This window comes from Taudactylus pleione, unplaced genomic scaffold, assembly GCF_031769625.1.
Source record: "Taudactylus pleione unplaced genomic scaffold, aTauple2 ptg000189l, whole genome shotgun sequence".
Lineage (NCBI taxonomy): Eukaryota > Metazoa > Chordata > Amphibia > Anura > Myobatrachidae > Taudactylus > Taudactylus pleione.
In genome coordinates, this window is record NW_028284591.1 from 7,317,067 (window position 1) to 7,336,309 (window position 19,243).

The 19,243-nt window shown below is 48.8% G+C and overlaps 1 protein-coding gene and 5 non-coding genes across 7 annotated transcripts; all 6 read left to right on the forward strand.

The window, feature by feature from the left end:
* The first annotated feature begins 554 nt into the window (after window positions 1–554).
* RPL17 (ribosomal protein L17) lies at window positions 555–17,176 on the forward strand. Of its 2 annotated transcripts, none has more exons than XM_088476485.1 (7): window positions 555–579; window positions 1,813–1,865; window positions 1,954–1,994; window positions 9,226–9,360; window positions 13,109–13,207; window positions 14,565–14,756; window positions 17,095–17,176. In XM_088476485.1, the coding sequence occupies exons 2-7, from the start codon at window positions 1,826–1,828 to the stop codon at window positions 17,140–17,142; spliced, it is 555 nt and encodes a 184-aa protein (XP_088332611.1). In that variant the 5' UTR covers window positions 555–579; window positions 1,813–1,825; the 3' UTR covers window positions 17,143–17,176. The 2 variants fall into 2 exon arrangements, with proteins under 2 accessions (XP_088332611.1, XP_088332612.1); XM_088476486.1 differs by lacking the exon at window positions 555–579 and adding an exon at window positions 636–716.
* LOC148519524 (small nucleolar RNA SNORD58) lies at window positions 1,669–1,736 on the forward strand. The gene has a single exon (XR_015878941.1). It is a non-coding gene; the product is annotated as a small nucleolar RNA SNORD58 (small nucleolar RNA).
* On the forward strand, window positions 2,043–2,108 carry LOC148519525 (small nucleolar RNA SNORD58). The gene has a single exon (XR_015878940.1). It is a non-coding gene; the product is annotated as a small nucleolar RNA SNORD58 (small nucleolar RNA).
* On the forward strand, window positions 9,450–9,515 carry LOC148519526 (small nucleolar RNA SNORD58). The gene has a single exon (XR_015878939.1). It is a non-coding gene; the product is annotated as a small nucleolar RNA SNORD58 (small nucleolar RNA).
* Window positions 14,405–14,471, forward strand: LOC148519527 (small nucleolar RNA SNORD58). The gene has a single exon (XR_015878942.1). It is a non-coding gene; the product is annotated as a small nucleolar RNA SNORD58 (small nucleolar RNA).
* LOC148519528 (small nucleolar RNA SNORD58) lies at window positions 16,945–17,011 on the forward strand. The gene has a single exon (XR_015878943.1). It is a non-coding gene; the product is annotated as a small nucleolar RNA SNORD58 (small nucleolar RNA).
* Window positions 17,177–19,243: the final 2,067 nt, after the last annotated feature.

A 19,243-nucleotide genomic window follows, 5' to 3' on the forward strand; every position in this document is an offset into this window, starting at 1 on the left:
CTTTGAAATTGAATACAGTGTAAAACTAAAACCTGCGATAATGACGTCCTAGGTGCGATATTAACGCAAAAAACTGAGTTTTCGCTCCATATTGAATTCCCCTATAAGAGCGTTAGAATTGAGTTAATTAGGTGCTAATGACGATTTTATAACAGGCGCTTGTCATTCGCACTGCACCCGAACCTGGGAGTCCCAGAGGTGCGACTGACGCAGGGTTAAACGTATCCGGTTGGGGGAAGGTCTGACACAAATCACAGGCAATAACTACATAGGTCTCTAACATTTCTCAGAAACACTTTATGCAGGTTCTCATGGAAGAAAACTGCCTGAGACCTGATTGTGTCTCCTCCCTGTGCTGTTGTCACACAGGACACAATATTTTTTATACATGGCTGCTGGGTGTAGCTGTGTGAGAAAGTAGAGCAGCTGCAGTGGTGGTTGGCATTGCATTGATGCAGCATCAGTGGTTGGCAATATGGCGACCGGTCACCAGTCACCACGTCCTAGGCTCTCGCGAGACGTCGCGCCGTGATACCGCTCCCAGAATGCCTTGCCCGCCCTCTTCCTGCGCGGCCTGAGGTGAGTGAGACATGGCGGCTGCGGGCAGCTCGGGAACTCGGAGCTCAATCCCGCCTGTATCCCGGGCATCCGGTCCCGGGGAGCGGCGGCAGCAGGCGGGGGAGGCTTGACGCCGAGTCCGGCAGGAGACGGGACCGGTATGAGGCCGATAGCGGGAATGGGAGGGGAGCTCGGGACAGAGGCCCCTGTAGATGCCGGGTATGCGGGATGGTGCCGGGAAGTGGGTAACTCTATCCTCCTGGTCGCCTTCCCTGCTCACTACTAGGCCTCATTCCCCCTGGGCTCTGTGCTGGGCCTATGGCAGTCGTGGCTCTCCAGCAGTCTTTGGAAACTACAACTCCCGGCATGCTCTGCAGTAGCCCCCCGTGTGTAGCCTATGGCAGCTGCAGAGCAATGCATTATTAGCATGGTAGTCCTACCCGTTATGTATAATGCTGCACCTGGTACTAATGTGGTGCCACAGGCTCTGCCAGGGTGCTGGGTCTGTATATGGGCACTGCCATAATGGTGGTCAACAATGCTCACCACAACGCTACCTCTTGCAACCAGCATGGCAGTGCCCCTATGTACTGAGTGTTTTTGTGGGTTTGCTTTGTGTGCTCCAAAAACACTAAGTTTGTTTCATGTGCTAGATATAGATTGTAAGCTCTGCTGGGATGGAAATTAATGACCTATAGTTGCGCTAATTCAATAAACCATAATAGGCCAGTGTTGTAGCATGCCTGGACAGTCCAGGGGGCATAGGGCAGCAGTGTGATGGTGGCGCTGAGAATGTCCAGTGGGTGTTGGGGGTATTGGTACAGCTGTTACATTAATTTATAACTGGTTCTCAACTCCGATCCTCAAGTGCCCCCACCAGGCCATACTTTGTGTATATCGTTAGTCATGCACAGATGAGTTAGTCTATTTTGCTGTCAGTAATTATCCCACCTGTTTTCAAAGACAGAACGCCTCCAAGCATGACATGTTGGGGGTTCTTGAATGTGCGCACCACTTATGTGGATGTTTAATGGGCCATTTTTCATTGTATATTAGGTTATTGGGCAGTTTCATGGTTTTGTGACTTGATGTTGGGTATTTGGGCTGCAGCTGCTGTGATGACCATCTTAGGACACCTTTGGAATTAAACATGAAAACAACCTTTATATCTGAGTAGCTGCATTAGATGCCCTGCCTGTGGCTACAGCCTCGTGTTCTGTATGGCTGAATTTCTTATGTAATCTGTATACCCAGGTAACCTCTGAAAATGGTCCGCTACTCGCTAGACCCGGAAAACCCCACAAAATGTAAGTAACTTCTCTCCTATTGCTGTGTCTTCCCTTTATATGTTGATTCTTGTTATGACGATCTAATCAATAATCTTGTTCTCTGCAGCATGTAAGGCGCGGGGCTCAAATCTGCGAGTGCACTTTAAGGTAAGTGTGGTACATGTGTCTTATATCCTTTCTAGAAGTCTTACCATGCTGCTGTGATGTTTTCTTAGGACACCTTTGGATTAACCATGAAAAGAATCAAGAATTCTGAGCAGCAGTCATTTTATAATGTATATTTGAACTGGGATATGCCCGCTCACCTTGATTGGCCCACTTGCTGTACCCCGTCCCACCCCTGCTGCATACCACACGGTCCCCACTGGCGGCTGTACATATACACTTCCTTTCGCTGAGCGATCAGTGGTTCTATGTCCAGGCCTGTCCTGTTTGCTGCAATGGGAGCTGTTGGACCAGCTTAAGCATTTTTGGGGACGGCACAGACCATAGCGGATTACTATGTGTATATCTTACTTATGGAGTGTTGGTTATTCAGGTTGTTTCACTTGCTATTGGCCCCGAAGTTTTTTCTTTTTGAAGTAATGTAAATTAGTGAAATTTGACACAGCCCCACCTTGTGTAGGTGTGTTACGTGCCGATATGAACCTGTACAAAGCTGAACGATGCATATTTATTGTCCAGACATACTGGAAAACTGAGTCGATAAAGGTTTATGTCGGCGTGTAACATAGGCGATGAAGTGGACGCCACAGTACACACCACTGTCAGAAGCAGGAATACCTACTGAGTAACAGTGGCGGCTCCAGAGGTGAGGCTGCAGCGCAGTCCAAAATTCAAATAGGGGAACCACACCAACTGCCACCCTCTCTGGCAGGTACAATCCTCACTGGCAGTTGGTGTGGCTCCCCTATTTGAATTTTGGACTGCGCTGCTGACTAGGGTGGTGAACAGCTAGCCTTCACTTCGGGCATGTGGGAACAGCTGGCCTGGATGCTAATGGCAAACACTTTCATCACTTGCTATGACTTCCCTATGTTTCTCATAGACCAAGGTATGTCTGCGTCACATTTCACTAATTTACGTCAATTACTTCAAAAGTTATAAGAAAAACTTTGGGGCCAATAGCGACTGAAACACCCTGCAAGTAATGTATTGCAGGAATTAGAGATGTATAGAGCAAGGACTCTCTCCAGTGCTAGTACATTTTAATTAGGGGCTTTTTATTGTACTGCTGGGCCAATTTAAATCCATGGAAATTTCTACTTCAGGGTCCATAGGGTATCCACAGGATACCTTGGGGTATAGGTGTGACGTCAGTCGCAGGGCACCAAAGAGTTAAGCTTTCAGCCTCCCAGGATGCACTAGGTCCCCCTCCTATACCCCGCCCCCGGGCCAAGGCACCTCAGTTTAGTTTGGTGCCCGGCCGGAGTCGGGTGCACCTGTTGGAGTGGGGGCTAGAAGAGCCCCTGAAGCTTTTTCTTCATGCAGCTGTGGCTGCACATCTGGATGAACAGCATGGACAGTCAGTCCTGACGTCCATGCTGTCTTCCCTACACCCCGCCGGTACCAGAACGCCGGTACTGATCCGGGGATGCTGGTGGGCGTCTGGGGTCACAGCTAGCGGTGACCCCAGATGTTCCGGACCATGGCCGGATTCAAGGGGGACAGAGGTAAGCAGCGGGGTTCCGCGGTGGGTCCCCGCTGATCACATGGTCCTAAGTCCCCAGGCAGGGGGCTCCCTGGGGACTGGCTGCAGCGTGGAGCCAGGCGACCAACCTGCGCTTCCACTACCCCCTGGGACAGCGGACCGCAGCAGAGCGGTAGCGCTGCGGCGTCCCAGCAGTTAAATGCATGCCAGGGGAGCGCGCCTTCCCTGTCTCACAGCCGGCGCCTCCCCCGCTGCACACAGCCCTCTCTGCACTGTGCTGACTGGTCCTGTGTCAGCGCTCCTCCCCCAGGCCAGCTTCTCTCTGCTCCTCGGCGGCCATCTTCTCTGCAACGCATGGTGAACGCTGCTGGAAGTCTGGAAGGAAGCATCGTGGTCTGGGTCCCCCCGCATACCTCTCCTCCGCTGTGGCTCAGGTCTGTGTATGCAGCGCTGTGTCCTACCAGGCCCTGTGTCTGTGTAGTTGAGTGATCAGCGCTGTTAGTGCAGGAATTGTTATTTCTCTGCATTGTATGTGACTGTGCTAGCGCTGCCTGTAACTTTTCTTCTCTAAACTGTCAGCTTTATTACTGTCCCTGTTCTTTCTGCTAAAGCCCGTGCGGTGCTGCAGGGTGGTCTCTCGCCTATTTAATACTTAATTGGTGAGAGAGGTCACATACGTGGTGCCATCATGTCTGAAAGTGATTTTCCCCTCCGGCTACAGTGTACCACGTGCAAAGTACCGTTAGCGGAGGGGGAGGGTAGCGCGGAGGGCCTTTGCCGGCAGTGTTTGTCCATGGCGCGGCCTATTACGGTTACAGCACCGGTACAGGAGCCGCCCTGGGCTTGTTTTGCTCAGGCGTTAACAGCTTTAGTGGGCCAGTTAGCTCCGCAGCCCGCGTTTACTCCGATGGGTTTGTCCCAGCAGTCTGTGGTGTCGTCACCCATGCAGGGGTTCCCACGACAATTGGTGGTACCCCACAGTCTCCCTATTTCCCCGCTCCCGGGTTCTCAGGAGCCAGCGTGGGTTAACTCCCTGACGAGTTCTGTACAGCACTTGTCGGATGTGTTGCAAGGGGAGTCTGTGATGCGGCCTCATAAAAGGCCGGTGGCGTCTCTGTCCGCTCCTTATGAGGATGACGAAGGGACGTCTGATGATGGGGAGATTCTGGATCCTTACGATCAGGAACCTTTCCATACTAAGGACGCTGATGCTAAGTCCAAAGTATATATTCCTGGACTTATTCGGGCGGTCCGCACAGCCTTGGTGATTGAGGACGAAGTTCCCCCAGCGGCTAAATCTAAGTATGCCTTTTTCAAAGATGTGAAGGGCGATGCCACAGTCTTTCCTCTTTCGGGTCAGTTGGTGGACCATTTAGAGGAGGCGTGGAAACAACCTGGCAAAAGATACCAGCCGCAGAGACGCCTGGCGGTGGCTTATCCGTTCGCGGATAATTATTTTGCTAAGTGTGAATCCCCTCCACAGGTGGATTCTCACGTGACCCGTCTTGTCCGTAGTGCCACATTGCCGATGCCATCCATGTCCTCCCTTAAGGATGCTACGGACCGCAAGGTAGAAATCTGCCTGAAGTCTGCTTATTCCCTTGCAGGGGGGGCAGCACGGCCGGCTATGGCCATTTGCTGGGTTGCCAGAGCGATGGAGCGCTGGGCGGATTCATTAGAGGCTTCTTTTGAATCCGACTGTCCGGCCGAACAGGCGGAGTTGATTGGCAATCTCCGTGATTCGGCCACCTACATCAACGAGGCGGCTCTAGACATTAGTACTCTGGTGTCTAGAATTTCTTCAGCAGCGGTAGCTGCTCTTCGCACCTTGTGGCTGCGATCCTGGAAGGCGGACGCAGATCCAAGAAAGGTCTGGAAGCGTTGCCGTTTACCGGAGAAGTTCTCTTCGGTCCGGATCTGGATAAGATTGTGGCCACGCTGGCGGCAGCCAAATCTGCTTGTCTCCCGTCGGCCGCTGCTCCTTCTGGTTCTGGACCATCGTCCTTTCGGTCATCTAGGGCCCAGGGCAGGCCCAAACCACAGTCGTTTCCTCGACAGGCTGGCCCTAAGAAATCGGTCAAGCCCCGGAAACAGGCATGGAGTACCAGACGTCCGGCCCCCAAGCCAGATGACAAGCCTGCGGCCTGACGGTCCGGGTCTCCCCTTGGGGGATCCCAGGGTGGGAGGCCGCCTGCTGCAGTTCTCCCGGTGTTGGTCGTTCACTACGACAGACACTTGGGTTCTGGAGGTGGTCTCTCACGGGTACGCCCTCTCCTTCCGGCACAGACCCCCGGCTCGATTCTTCACCACGGGTCTACCATCAGACCGGAACAAGGCTACGGAGCTGCGGAAGGTATTGCACACTATGCTCCAGGCTGGAGTTATAGTGCCTGTTCCATTCTCCCAGAGGGGCCAGGGTTTCTATTCAAATCTTTTTTTGGTACAGAAACCCAATGGGTCATATCGTCCGATTCTCAACCTCAAAGCACTCAACAAGTCTTTGCGGGTCCCGAAGTTTCGGATGGAGACCCTACGGTCCATCATTCTGGCGCTGGAACCTGGGGACTACATGGTGTCATTGAACTTACAGGACGCTATGACGGTCATGGCGGCTTCTCTGCGGCTGCAAGGAGTCCGCATGTTGCCGTACTTGGACGACCTGTTATTGGTGGCAGGATCTCCAGAGCTCCTGTTACACCACTTGGACCTGACCATTGCACTGCTGCAATGGCACGGCTGGCTAATCAACTGGCAGAAGTCCACTCTAATCCCGTCTCGGAGGATTCTGCATCTTGGAGCCTTATTGGACTCGGGACAGCAAAGGATCTTCGTGACGGAGGACAAGATCTCTGCTTTACAGTCAAGGGTGCGCAGTTGTCTGCACAGCCGCCGGGTGTCCTTACACTCGGCGATGAGGTTACTGGGCTCCATGGTGTCGGTGTTCGACATGGTGGAATACGCCCAGTTTCACTCCAGACCTCTGCAGCACCTGATCCTGTCCAAGTGGAACGGGCTGCCTCAGTCTCTGAAGTTCCAGACGATTGTGCTCACCCCGGAGGTTCGCCTGTCCCTTGCGTGGTGGTTAAAGACGACCCACCTCAACAAGGGACGTCCGTTCTGGGTTCCAAATTGGGTCCTGTTGACAACGGACGCCAGTCTTCGGGGCTGGGGAGCAGTTTCGGGTCCACACTTGTTCCAGGGCAGGTGGACACCGACAGAAGCGGAGCTTCCAATAAATATCTTGGAACTCCGTGCGGTCTTCAATGCTCTCCTGCAGGCACAGCGGTTTCTCCAGGGTCACCCGGTGCAGGTCCAGTCGGACAATGCTACCACCGTGGCCTACATAAACAGGCAAGGAGGAACTCGCAGTCGGGCGGCTCTCGTAGAGGTCTCTCGGATCCTGGTTTGGGCGGAGCGCAATCTTCCGGCCATATCAGCGGTCTTCATCCCGGGAGTGCTAAATTGGGAGGCAGACTTTCTAAGTCGCCAGGACGTTCATCCAGGGGAATGGTCCCTGCACCCGGACGTTTTTCAACTACTGGTGGACAGGTGGGGTCTTCCAGAAATCGACCTCATGGCGTCCCGGCACAACAACAAGTTGCCGGTGTACGGGTCTCGCACAAGAGACGAAGGGGCGTCTCTGGTGGATGCTCTGTCCGTCCGGTGGACGTTCAGGTTCGCATACCTGTTCCCTCCGGTCTCCCTTCTTCCACGGGTAATCCGGAAATTCAAACAGGAAGGAGGGACGCTCCTGTTGATAGCTCCCGCGTGGCCCAGACGGCACTGGTTCTCAGACCTTCAGGGTCTGTCCGTGGACAGTCCTCTGCGGTTGCCGCTACGACCGAACCTTCTGTCTCAGGGTCCTTGTCTTCACCCGGACCTGACTCGGCTGTCTTTGGCGGCGTGGCTGTTGAGACGGCCATGCTGAGGTCCTGGGGGTTTTCCAGCTCTGTGGTGCGTACCATGTTACGAGCTCGGAAACCGTCTTCCGCGAGGATATACCATCGCGTGTGGCATATGTTCTTCCAGTGGTGTCGACCGAGAGGTTATGCACCGCGGGAGTTTCGTCTGTCTCGGATTCTCGCCTTCCTGCAAGCGGGACTAGATCATGGGCTTCGCCTTGCTTCTTTGAAGGTACAGGTTTCGGCCCTATCTGTCTGGTTTCACCGTAGGATTGCTACAATCCCGGATGTGCGCACCTTTATGCAAGGTGTTCTCCGTATTCAGCCGCCCTTTGTTCCACCTGTGGCGCCTTGGGATTTGGCTGTGGTCCTGAGGGCTCTCCAAGGACCGCCGTTTGAACCACTGGGCTCAGTGGATATTAAATGGCTAACAGCTAAGACTGTTTTCCTTCTGGCCGTTGCTTCAGCCAGACGTGTTTCTGAGTTAGGGGCTCTTTCTTGTAGACCCCCTTTCTTGGTTTTTCATGGGAACAGGGCAGTGCTCCGCACTCGGCCCAAGTTTCTTCCCAAAGTTGTTTCCCAGTTTCATGTTAACGAGGAAATAGTTGTTCCGGCCTTTAACTCACCGGGTCTTTCCGTGGGTGAGGCCTCTTTGGATGTTGTGCGGGCCTTAAGGACTTATGTTGACCGCACTTCTTTGTTTAGGAAGTCGGACGCTTTGTTGTCCTCTATGGCTTCTGTAAAAAGGGTTGGCCTGCTTCAAAGCAAACTTTGGCAGCCTGGATCCGTATGGCTATTTCTGAAGCTTATCTTCATGAAGGCCTACCGGTCCCTCCTTCTCTGAAGGCTCATTCCACTAGGTCTGTGGGTCCTTCGTGGGCAGCTCGACGTGGTGCCTCGGCAGTTCAGATCTGCAAGGCTGCTACGTGGTCTTCTGTCCATACCTTCGTGAGGTATTACTGGTTTGACACCTTCGCCTCTCAGGATGCTTCCTTCGGGCGGCGGATTCTCCTTTCTGCACAGGAGCGTCCCCACCCTTAAAGGATACTGCTTTGGGACATCCCCAAGGTATCCTGTGGATACCCTATGGACCCTGAAGTAGAAAATATGAGATATGGTAAGAACTTACCCTTGTTATCTCTATTTCTACGAAGTCCATAGGGTTCCACAGGACTCCCGCCCTGTCGCACCTGTGCTGCAGATGGGCTTTGCTCTGGTCACCGGTTTTCCGTCTCCCTCTGGTGAGAATGTGATTCTTGTATGTGTCCAGATCTTTGTTCTCTCTCTTCCTTCTCCTCCTCCGGCCTATGGCTTGGTAACTAACTGAGGTGCCTTGGCCCGGGGGCGGGGTATAGGAGGGGGACCTAGTGCATCCTGGGAGGCTGAAAGCTTAACTCTTTGGTGCCCTGCGACTGACGTCACACCTATACCCCAAGGTATCCTGTGGAACCCTATGGACTTCGTAGAAATAGAGATAACAAGGGTAAGTTCTTACCATATCTCATATTTTTTACCATGTAATCCACCATTTTTCAATGTGGAATAAGTGATGTTTGAGTGCATGGCAAGGTAAAGGGGATTATTGAGCGCTCTTTGCTTTAAAAGTTATTTCCTTGTTGGAATAAAAATGTTGATTGAATTTGGTGACCATGATGAGTGATGCATGTTACGTGGCTGATCAGGCCAATCAAAATGTCAGTTACATGCATAGATTTATTCACATCATTATACCTGATTACCCCAGTCCTGATAACAGTAGTAAACAATCACTGTAAGTGAGATGATCTGCATGTAATAATGTCGTCATAATTTTTTTTTCTCTTAGAACACTCGTGAAACTGCTCAGGCCATTAAGGGCATGCACATACGCAAGGCCACCAAGTACTTAAAAGATGTCACCCTGAAGAAGCAGTGCGTTCCTTTCCGCCGATACAATGGGGGTGTTGGCAGGTGTGCCCAGGTGAGCTTGCTGGCGAATTGTGGTGATCGTTGTGGGAGGTCGGTTTGGGATCTGTTCAGCCATGTTTTTCAGTAGCTATAATTATGGTGTTGCAATGATGACTATCTTAGGACACCTTTGGAATAACCATGAAAACAGCTTAAGTTCTGAGCAACTCCTGGAGTCCTGCTTAGTGTGGCTATTGCGGCTTTAGAGCTGATGGGTCACCCAGTCCCTCAGGGTTATTATGGAAAGAGTTCCTCCATAAATTGTATTTTGGGCTGTGCTCTCTCCGGCATTCCTTCTCCAGGCATCACGGCTGGGGTACGTAGCGTGTACTGGGAACCAGTCCACAATAGCCCAAGAGGAGCTGTGGAAATGCTATACTGCTGGGGGAGCATCTAGCACAGTATAGAAATTGCTCTTGGTATACACAGGGTTCCGGTAATATTACTGTAGTGAGTACAAAGCCACAGAAATGCTGGAGGTCCTAGTGACAGGCCTGCCTTATTTTATCCTATGCCTAATGTTTATACTGACGTTCAGATTGGTGTTATGTAGCCTATGTGGGGAAATGTAGTAAACTCTCTAAAAAGTATAGGTTACCCATGGCAACCAATCAACCTTATAGCTAGCACACGTTTTGTGTATATATTCAATATATGGGGGCGATTCAATTCCAGGTGATGTGCCTCCAAATATCACTGATTTTTTTACTGCGCACATTTCTGCCTAAATAGCCACTTTTCCTGCAATTGTGTGGGTAGCGATGTGCTGTTGCGTAATTGCGCATCCGTCGAGCCACTGACTGAATCACTTCCAATGACTATGGCAGTCTAATATCCTATACGTAGAGTGAGACGGCACAACATGTGGCATCTGCTAAATTTAAAAATCCTAAACATGTACTCCGTCTGCACTCCCTTCTGTTGGTCATGCGTCTATTAATGTGAGATCTAGAGGGGAATTCGATTAGAGGTGAAAAGCCAAATTCGCATAAAATTTTTTTGCCAAATTCAATTCCAGGACAATTTCGCCTAAGTGGAAACAGTTCTCCAAAAATGATTCTCCAATCAATAGCTGGTGAAAAGAAATGCAAAATCTTTATTTTGGGGTGCAAACGTGGGGAAACAACTCAGACCCCTTGGGACAGCCCCCCAAAGGACAAATACGCAAAAAAAACAGAAACAAAAACCTAAGAACACCCCAAAAAAGACATGTCATTTTTGGGGTGTAAATTTAAAAAGTGGGGGGATAAACATTAAAAGTAGCGAAAAATACTTCTTGATGGTCCACAAGTATGGGTCAGGTGTTTTGGGGATTGCAGGTGCATGCAGCAGGTGGATATTTCACGGTTTTTAAAAGTTCACTTTAGAGACATAAAAACATGCTTGCTCCTATTTTCAAGCACCCCAAATTTGACAGGACTACTTATTTTCACCAAAAAATACAGCTTTGTGCCATTCTTCACCACTTTTACAAAGACGCTAATAGCAAGCAATTTACACAACTTAAGTATGCAAAATAGGGCCATTAGTACACATCTATAGTGATTCCCTATGTTAGTGCATCTTTTTCTGGGGTACAGACTGATTCACCTGTTCCGTATTCGCCTATTTCTGTGTTCGCCTGTTTTGCAATTGAATTAGGAGAAAAGCGGGGACGAGCACGGAATAAATTCGCCTCTGAAACAGGCGAATGAAGCGAACAGTCGGACAGGCGAAAACTTTGCCTCTAATTGAATATAGTTCCTAGTGCTGGTTGCATGCTGCCATATTGCTCTGTCAATAATACAATCAGAGCATTATCTGCCATGTTTGGAAGATGACCTGTTTGTGTGGTCGTCTGACCGAACGTGTCCTAGTCATGCTGGAAGCTATGGGACCACATGGATAGATCTTGTCGAACCTGCACAATACGGGCAAATTGGCCAATGGGTCTATAAAACACAAATTTATTATTTCTTCTGCTAATGGGAGGCTGCTCTACTATGTTCCTTAAAGGAATTTCCAAAACGGCCTGGTCGTGTTAAGGAAATCGGAGACTGACACAGAATGTGTGCAAAGCTTTGAGTAAGGCCTTGGCATGGTGTTTTACAGATGGGGAATGTGCATATGTCTGTGGACCTCAATTAGCTATTGCCTCCATTGTCAATTCTAGATGAACAGGGCACAACTGTTGCAATAAGACATATATTATACTCTATAATTGATGTAGACCTGTTAGTCTGCAATTATAAAACCAGGTTGGCCCTACACATCAGGAAGACTCTGATTACCTTCCCTCTTCTCTCTCGCACTGGTTGGTTCATCTGTTATCAGGTAGCAGACCAGGGTTCGCAAAATACACGCTATAGCGCGTTTTTACGCGCTACAGCAACCTGGGGGCCCAGTTTTAAAAACTGATCGGGTCCCGCAGGACGCGCTGGCGCTGTGTGCTCTGCAGCCGACCCACCTGCCAATCCCTCCATGTCTGGCTTCTCCCCTGGCCAATCCCTGCATGGCGACGTCCCCTCTGGCCAATCCCTGCATGGCGACGTCCCCCATCCCCCCCCCCCCCCCCCCCAGCCAATCCCTGCATGGGCCCCACCCCGCGGCCAATCGCGGCGCGGCTTCTCCCCCCTACCCGGCCAATCACGGCGCGGCGTCCCGTCCCCCGTCCCCCCCTGGCCAATCACGCCGCGGTGTCCAGTTCCCCCCTTGCCAATCACTGTGCGGCGCGCCCCCCGGCCAATCACCACGCACTAGAGTCCCACACCAGCCCGGCCTATGCTGCTCCTGCCAGGAACGCTGGACTAGTCTGCTGACAGACACCACGCCATATCGCTGTACCCAGCCAGACAGACATTGTGGATGCAGAAGATACTGCTACTGCCAGAGAGCCGCTACTTAAGGTACCACTCCTACATCAGGGCAGTAGGAGGGTGCATTCGAAGGACTGATAACTACATCAATTGTACCCCATGTGCTATCCTTACCCTCAGTTCTGCCCCAGCTGCAAAGCTAACCCCCTCCCTAATCCAAGTACTGCCCCCAGTATTACCTTCCCCTAACCCCCTCATTGCCCCCTAGTACTGCCCTAGCTATCTAACCTTATCCCACCCTAACCCCAGTATTGCCTGCCCCTGACCTTTTCCTTGTCCCCAGTACTGCCCTAGCTGCTAACAACTCTTTCCCCCCTCTACCTCCCATACTGCCCAAGCTGATATTTACACTTGCCCCCTCTCTACCCCAAGTGCTGTCCTAGCTGCTATCCTGACCTGGCACTTCCCCTAACCCCCTCTTTGCCCCCCCTAGGTACTGTCCTAGCTGCTATCTACCCTTGCCCCCTCCCTACACCCAACACTGCCTGCCCCTAACCTTCTCCTTGCCCCCCAGCACTGTCAACTGTGTGCATTTACCCAGCCCTGCCTGCCCTTACTCCCCTCTAGCTGAAGCTCTACCCCCAACTCCTCCCTGCCTTTACCCCCAGCTTTACCCCAACCCCCTCTACCCCAACTGCTATACCCCCCAACACTGTTCCAACTCCTGCCTGTCCTCAACCCCAATAATACGTGACGGGACCCAGAAAAAGTGGTGTAGGACCCCAATTTTTCAAAGTGAGGGGTCCCTGGGACCCACAATTTTTTTCGCTCAGCGCGATCACTGCAGTCAGTAGTTTTATGTTTAAATATGGACTTCATAATCTCTTATGCCCTGTCCCAAAAAAATTACCCAGACGATAGTAGGTATGTTTAACAGGTTGTGTCCAATGGTTCTGTTTTATGTAGGCCAAGCAATGGGACTGGACACAGGGGCGCTGGCCTAAGAAGAGCGCAGAATTCCTTCTGCACATGTTGAAGAACGCAGAGAGCAATGCAGAGCTGAAGGTAAGTGCGACACTCGCTGCTTGTGCCCTTATTGCGTATTTTTATACGTACGTGATTTCTCCAGTGTAGGTAAAACATGTCTTAGTTGGAGCCATTTAATTAAGATAGTGTTTGAAACTAAACTTCAAATATAATTGCCATTTCCCTTTAGTTTACTACCGTTTTTTTTCAGGGGAATCCTTATTGTAGAGCAGGAGCCCATAGTAGGCAGATTGGCACCTAGTGGCTTGTAGGCTCGATGTAGGCCACGCTTTTGATCTCCGTTATAGTGGAAATCACCCCAGGATATCTAGCACTGAAAGTGGCTGAGGATGTTTTTTTTTTTTTTTCTTCTTTTAAACGCATTCGATCATTTTATTTGATCTGATCTGAGGTAACTCTAAGGCAGGGGTTCCCAACCACGGACCTCAAAGCACACGAACAGTCCAGGTTTTAGCGATAGCCATACTTGAGCACAAGTGACTTAATTAGTACCTCAGTTATATTGATTTAACCATCTGTGCACAATCATGGATATCACTAAAACCAGGACTGTTAGTGTGCCTTAAGGACTGAGGTTGGGAACCCCTGCTCTAAGGTATACAATATCTTGCAATTGTTTTGAGGTGGATCGGAACAGTATATACTACACATCGTATAGCGTGTACGGCCGTTCACTACGGTCGTTCATCGCATCTTCCCATCTGCTGTGCTGCACGTCGGATGAGACGATTCTATGAACGACGCCATGCAGTTACATGACGCATGTAATCGTGCATTACAGCATCATACAACGGCACTTGCAGTGTGTACGGCACGCCATGTATAGTTACATCACATTGTACCGTAGCTGGGTCGTCCCATAGTATGGTGTGTACCCGGTTTTACTCGCTTGCTGCTCTGCAACTTGTTTACTACAAGTTACTGTGATCAGACCATAGATGTTGCTGATTCATTAGCATAGAATGTAATATCCTTACCAGCATTTGTTCAGTATGGACTGGTCCTCACTGCAGTCTTGTAGTTAAAATGATTACTCAAAGCATAGAGGGGAGGTAACAATCGTACTATTAGTAGTCAGGAATTTAAATCTTATTACTGGCAGCAGCTTCAGAGTGAAGACAATCAGACGTGTGTCCATTGTGAGGGTGTATTACATCTTCACAGGCATTGAATACATCATGCATTACACCTAAAGTTGTATGAGGCGCTCACTGGGGGCAATGATGACTAACTTAGGACACCTTTGGAATGAAACATGAAACAAACCTTTGCTCTGAGCCCCCAGTGTCCGCGTCCTTTTCTAGCAGAGCTCTATCTGCCGCTTCTTTCAGTCTCGTGCAAACCTTGCGTGACTGTACCGTTCTGTTACTTCCAGGGATTGGACGTCGATTCCCTGGTCATCGAGCACATTCAGGTGAACAAAGCCCCCAAGATGCGCAGACGAACTTACCGTGCTCACGGCCGTATCAACCCTTACATGAGCTCCCCCTGCCACATTGAGATGATTCTAACTGAGAAGGAGCAGATCGTCCCCAAACCAGAGGAGGAGGTGGCTCAGAAGAAAAAGGTGACCTTATATTACTGCTGCTCATGGTGCAGACGTGCAATGGGTGATATCTACAGGGATTCCGGTTCTTTTATATAACGTTCAGTAGGTTCAGTGGTTGTACACTCTGGTAACATACAGATGTGTCCTCCTACATCTATACTCCATAAGCCATGCAGTGTGTGACGTGCCTGAACCGCCAGGTCCCGTGCAACTCTGCTGGCGTGGGTTTGGTTTTTTTACTTGCCGAAAATGTGTCTTAAGACTAGGGACGCACCAGAAGACTGTGCTGGTTAATTTGATGTGTGATACTTTTTTATCTTGTGTGCGATGAGACTAAACAGAATTGGCGTGGAAAAAAGCTGTGGCCGCTGCAGTGTAGCATTCGCATGCTGATACAGAGACTCCGTTGCACACAGATATAGACGTGTTGCATATCAAGTTAATTAGCACAGTGTCCTGGTGCGTCCGAGTCCCTTTGAAATTTTTGGCAAAAAAGACAAAAAAAATAGAGGCTCAGCACTAGCCTGTTTATCACTGGGCCTGGCGCGCCGTGAGGGGCTATTTGGTTGACCGCAGCAAGAATGTGCGAGGACATATCTGTAGGTAGCTTTTTAAACACTAGTGCTGCCTAAAAAAATCTGCTTATTACAGATAAAGCAAGAAAATTTGGCAGATGGCAAGTATACACAGGATTCAAATTCTATCAGAAATAAAAAAATATATAATATCTACATTCTATTGAAAAGTATTTGCGTAAAAATCTGCCTGAATGTGATGGAACGTAGAATGAGGACATGAGAAATAAATTATTTGGAGTAATAGATCTTGGAATAAAATACAAGGGTATAATAAGTTCCTTAAGGACAATGTAACTTAGGAGTGCAGGTCAGGAACAGTCCTTAGCAGGAAGCCTGTGTGTATATCGCGGTGTCCTCTCTGCTTCAGTTGCTGCTGATGGAACCACCACGATCACACCATAGAGATGGATATATAACAACTGTGTGTTTCTGCCAGTGGTAATTGAGAAACTAACTGTAGAAAATTCTTAGACTGCAGCACAAATATGGAGTCTGACAAACTTCACGTTATAGTGACTTCAACTAATTCCTTCCCCTGAGTATAAATGCAGATGAGATTGTTGTGAGGGAACTGGTAAAGCGCAGTGGTCCCTTTTTGTTAGAGCATTTGAAATGGTTGTATATAGTAAAGTTAATCTGTTTTTTTTTTTTTTTTTTTTTTACCTGTATCATATACTTAAGGCATACATCCACTTAAAGACATGAAAACGTCTGCACGATTACGGCATTGTAATCGTGCAGTCGTTTGTCAGTCTGTGATGTGCCTACGAGCAGTCGTTCAGTGTAGGAACATCGATCATCTGCAAACATGCTGAACCTGACGTTATCGTCCGGTTGTACAATATATGTGCCCGATGATAGATGGCTAAACGACCAACGGGAGCGCGCATCGCTGGTCCTTTTAGACATTTTTTTTTTAACAATGTGCAAACTATTTGTAAACTATTATTGAACGATTTAGCGTTATCGTTCAGTCACTCAATTTAATAGTCTAGTGGATGTGTGCCTTTAGTCAGAGGTGTACCCAAGGTACTCGGAGCACATTAATTTCTGTGGACCCCATTATTATGCATGTGGTGATCGTAATCTATGGGGATGGGGGAGGCTATTCAATTAACAGCTAATTGCAGCGCCAGAGCTATTTAATTAGCAGGGATTACCCCGAGCGTGAGTCCCAGCAGTCGGACTGAGGTAAGTCAGCGCAAAAAGCACAACCTGGTTCGCCCGCTGGGGAAAACAGATTAGCGAGTCCTGATCTTTTGGTTCTAGAAGAAAACCATTTAGTTGAATAGCCTTTCCCTGCGCTGAGGGATTTTTGCCGGCAATTAGTTGCGGGGTAAACCCTGCGGCTAATTCAATATCCCCCTATGTGTTTAATTGTATTAAATCGGTCACAGCCATACCATTTGCTAAGTCTGGCTGCTCCTGATCAAGGCACTGACTTTTGTTACTAGAGGCTCATTAAATGTAAAACCAGCATTATTCAGTCTATTTAATAAGCACATATAAAGTCCATAATAGCTGGTGCTGAATTTGGAATAGGTCAGTATGTGATGGAACCCTGGAGCAGACGGCATATACCAGGCCGCGCCCTGTAATAGTTATGACTTGTATGATGCGCTCGCTGGCGGCAATGATGACCATCTTAGGACACCTTTGGAATCAAACATGAAACAAATCTTTGTTCTGAGCCCCCAGTGTTCGCGTCCTTTCCAAGCCGGCCTTTGCCTAATTGTGTATCAGGAAGTAACCAAAAATTTTTTTTTTTTTTTTTACAGATCTCTCAAAAGAAATTGAAGAAGCAGAAGCTCATGGCCCGGGAGTAAAATTCAAATGTACAGAAATAAACTAACTTCTCAAGCTGTGTTTCATTCCCCTTTATTTTATTGATGCTACGTTAGTCTCCTTTTAGCTCCTTTAAAGCCTTTGTGAGTACAAAGTAATGTGGGTAGATGTACTTCAGACTCATTCCAATTCCCACCACAAGTGTCCTGCCACCTGCAAGATGCTTCGCTCAAGACACTGAGGACCTAAGTTACTGTTAGATGGTGCTGTAGTGTTCCTAGACAAAGCCATGCTGTGCTGCAAGGGAATCAGAATGTGAGGACAGATTGTTTGTAGGGGGGACAGCGCCTAGCTCCGCTCTAGATATTATAGTGGAAAGATAAATCTGCCCAGTATGTGCATGACAGATGTGGAAGCTGCCATGAATTTCAATGAATCCATTGCAGCATGCTTTGTCTAGCTTCTGGTTTGGGTTTACTCCTCACTCGTTGAGACCCTAAAGGATTTAAAGGGCCCAATACATCAGGCGGCCGTTTCAACGATCCCCGATCTGACCAGAACTACCGATTTGCTGGTTAGAAATGCCAGCTGGTGGCCATTGATTGCTGATCCGTCGGGGATTTGGTGAAATCCTTATTAAAAATTCCAGAGTTGCTGAACCCAATCATATTTGTCTCGGGATTGGCAAATCGGGGAATTCCAACATGTTTGATTTCACTGATGCCCCGGTGTCTTGGGATTGGTGTCTTGGGCCAATACTTTGCTGATGTATGGGGGCCTTAAGGCAGTGTCTCTCAAACTGGTCTTCAAAGCCTCCGAACCATTCAGGTTTTAAGGATATACATGCTTGAGGGTAGGTGACTAAATTTGTACCTTAATTATTTTTATTTATCTGCGCTCAAGCATGGATATCTTTAAAACCTGTACTGTTAGGAGGCAGAGAAACATTTGTCTGGGGTATAAGTGTTTTTAATGTAACTTCTCAGCACCCGCCTTGGACATGATCTTAGTAAAGGATCGTTTTATCTGTTTATAAGACCCAAATAGTCTTGACTTTTAAGGCAGCGGTATCCTATTTGCTACAGTTGTCAAACTGTAAATGGATATTTAATGCATTGATGCCACTAGTATCAGTAGCATGTGCCAGTTACCCTTTATTTGTATATTGACACATGTTTTACGAAGTACATAAATATGACTTTGCTTAACTATGATTAAGACATACAGTGCAAAACATGGACTGCAATAGCCATAAACAATTCTGCTTATGCAGGTCTGACTGAAGTACAGGTTTGGTGCTATTTTTGGTAGTGGGGAGAAGAGAATGGTAGAAGTATCTTAGGATGGAAGTCCCTGCTCGTGTGAATATGAAGGGGGAGTGACAGTGGAGATACAGAAGGGATAGTTTAAAGTAATATTTGTTTGTTCAATCTGTCCCTTTTCACTCTGTTGAAAAGTGGTGGGTTTAATCCATAATTGGGCTGCATAATTAAAGTTGGAGCAGAATATATATATTTTTTTCTTGGTACCCTTTTGAAAGTTCTGCTTTTCCAAATGAATATTGGTTGTGCCAGTAACTGCATGTTACACTAGCCTCTAGTGGCAGGCCCTGTCCATTGGCAGACTTGAAGTTTTTCACATTCTTAGGTGTGGTTCAAGAACTTGAACAGGAGTGTTAATGTGGGATGGTGGCTTAGTGTCACACGAGTACACCTTCACTCCTGGTGTCACTTTACATGGTCCTGGGTACAGTTTGTGATTCCTTCCTGCTGTTCTATAGGAAACACTTGTTCTGTCTATTTGCAGCTAAAATCAATTTCTTCAAGGTCCACAGGGAGACAATGGGGTGTAAGTGGGACTTGTAGGACCGGACACCAACAGCAAAGCTTTTCAATTTTAGTTTAATTCTACTAATGAGCAGCAGCGCGAGACAGTCCTTTTGGACGTCTGCACTGCGAGGCACCGTGACACCAGCCCTCGGCTAGGTACTCTCAGCGGGTCTCTGAGGGGGACCTAGCTAATCAGGCTCCCCGGACTGCAGTCGAGAGTCAAGGGGCAGGTAAGGTGGATCCCCACTTGTATGGTGCAGTCTTACCTCCGGTTTTGAGACAGACTGGAGGCGCTGATGTGGACACTGGTTTG

What these genes read in the sequence shown, in the direction of transcription:
- RPL17 (XM_088476485.1), top strand. Translation starts at nt 1,826, where the DNA reads ATGGTCCGCTACTCGCTAGACCCGGAAAACCCCACAAAAT. An exon ending in CCCGGAAAACCCCACAAAAT is followed by an intron (nt 1,866 to 1,953) that starts GTAAGTAACTTC and finishes TGTTCTCTGCAG; the next exon opens with CATGTAAGGCGCGGGGCTCA. An exon ending in AGGTGGCTCAGAAGAAAAAG is followed by an intron (nt 14,757 to 17,094) that starts GTGACCTTATAT and finishes TTTTTTTTACAG; the next exon opens with ATCTCTCAAAAGAAATTGAA.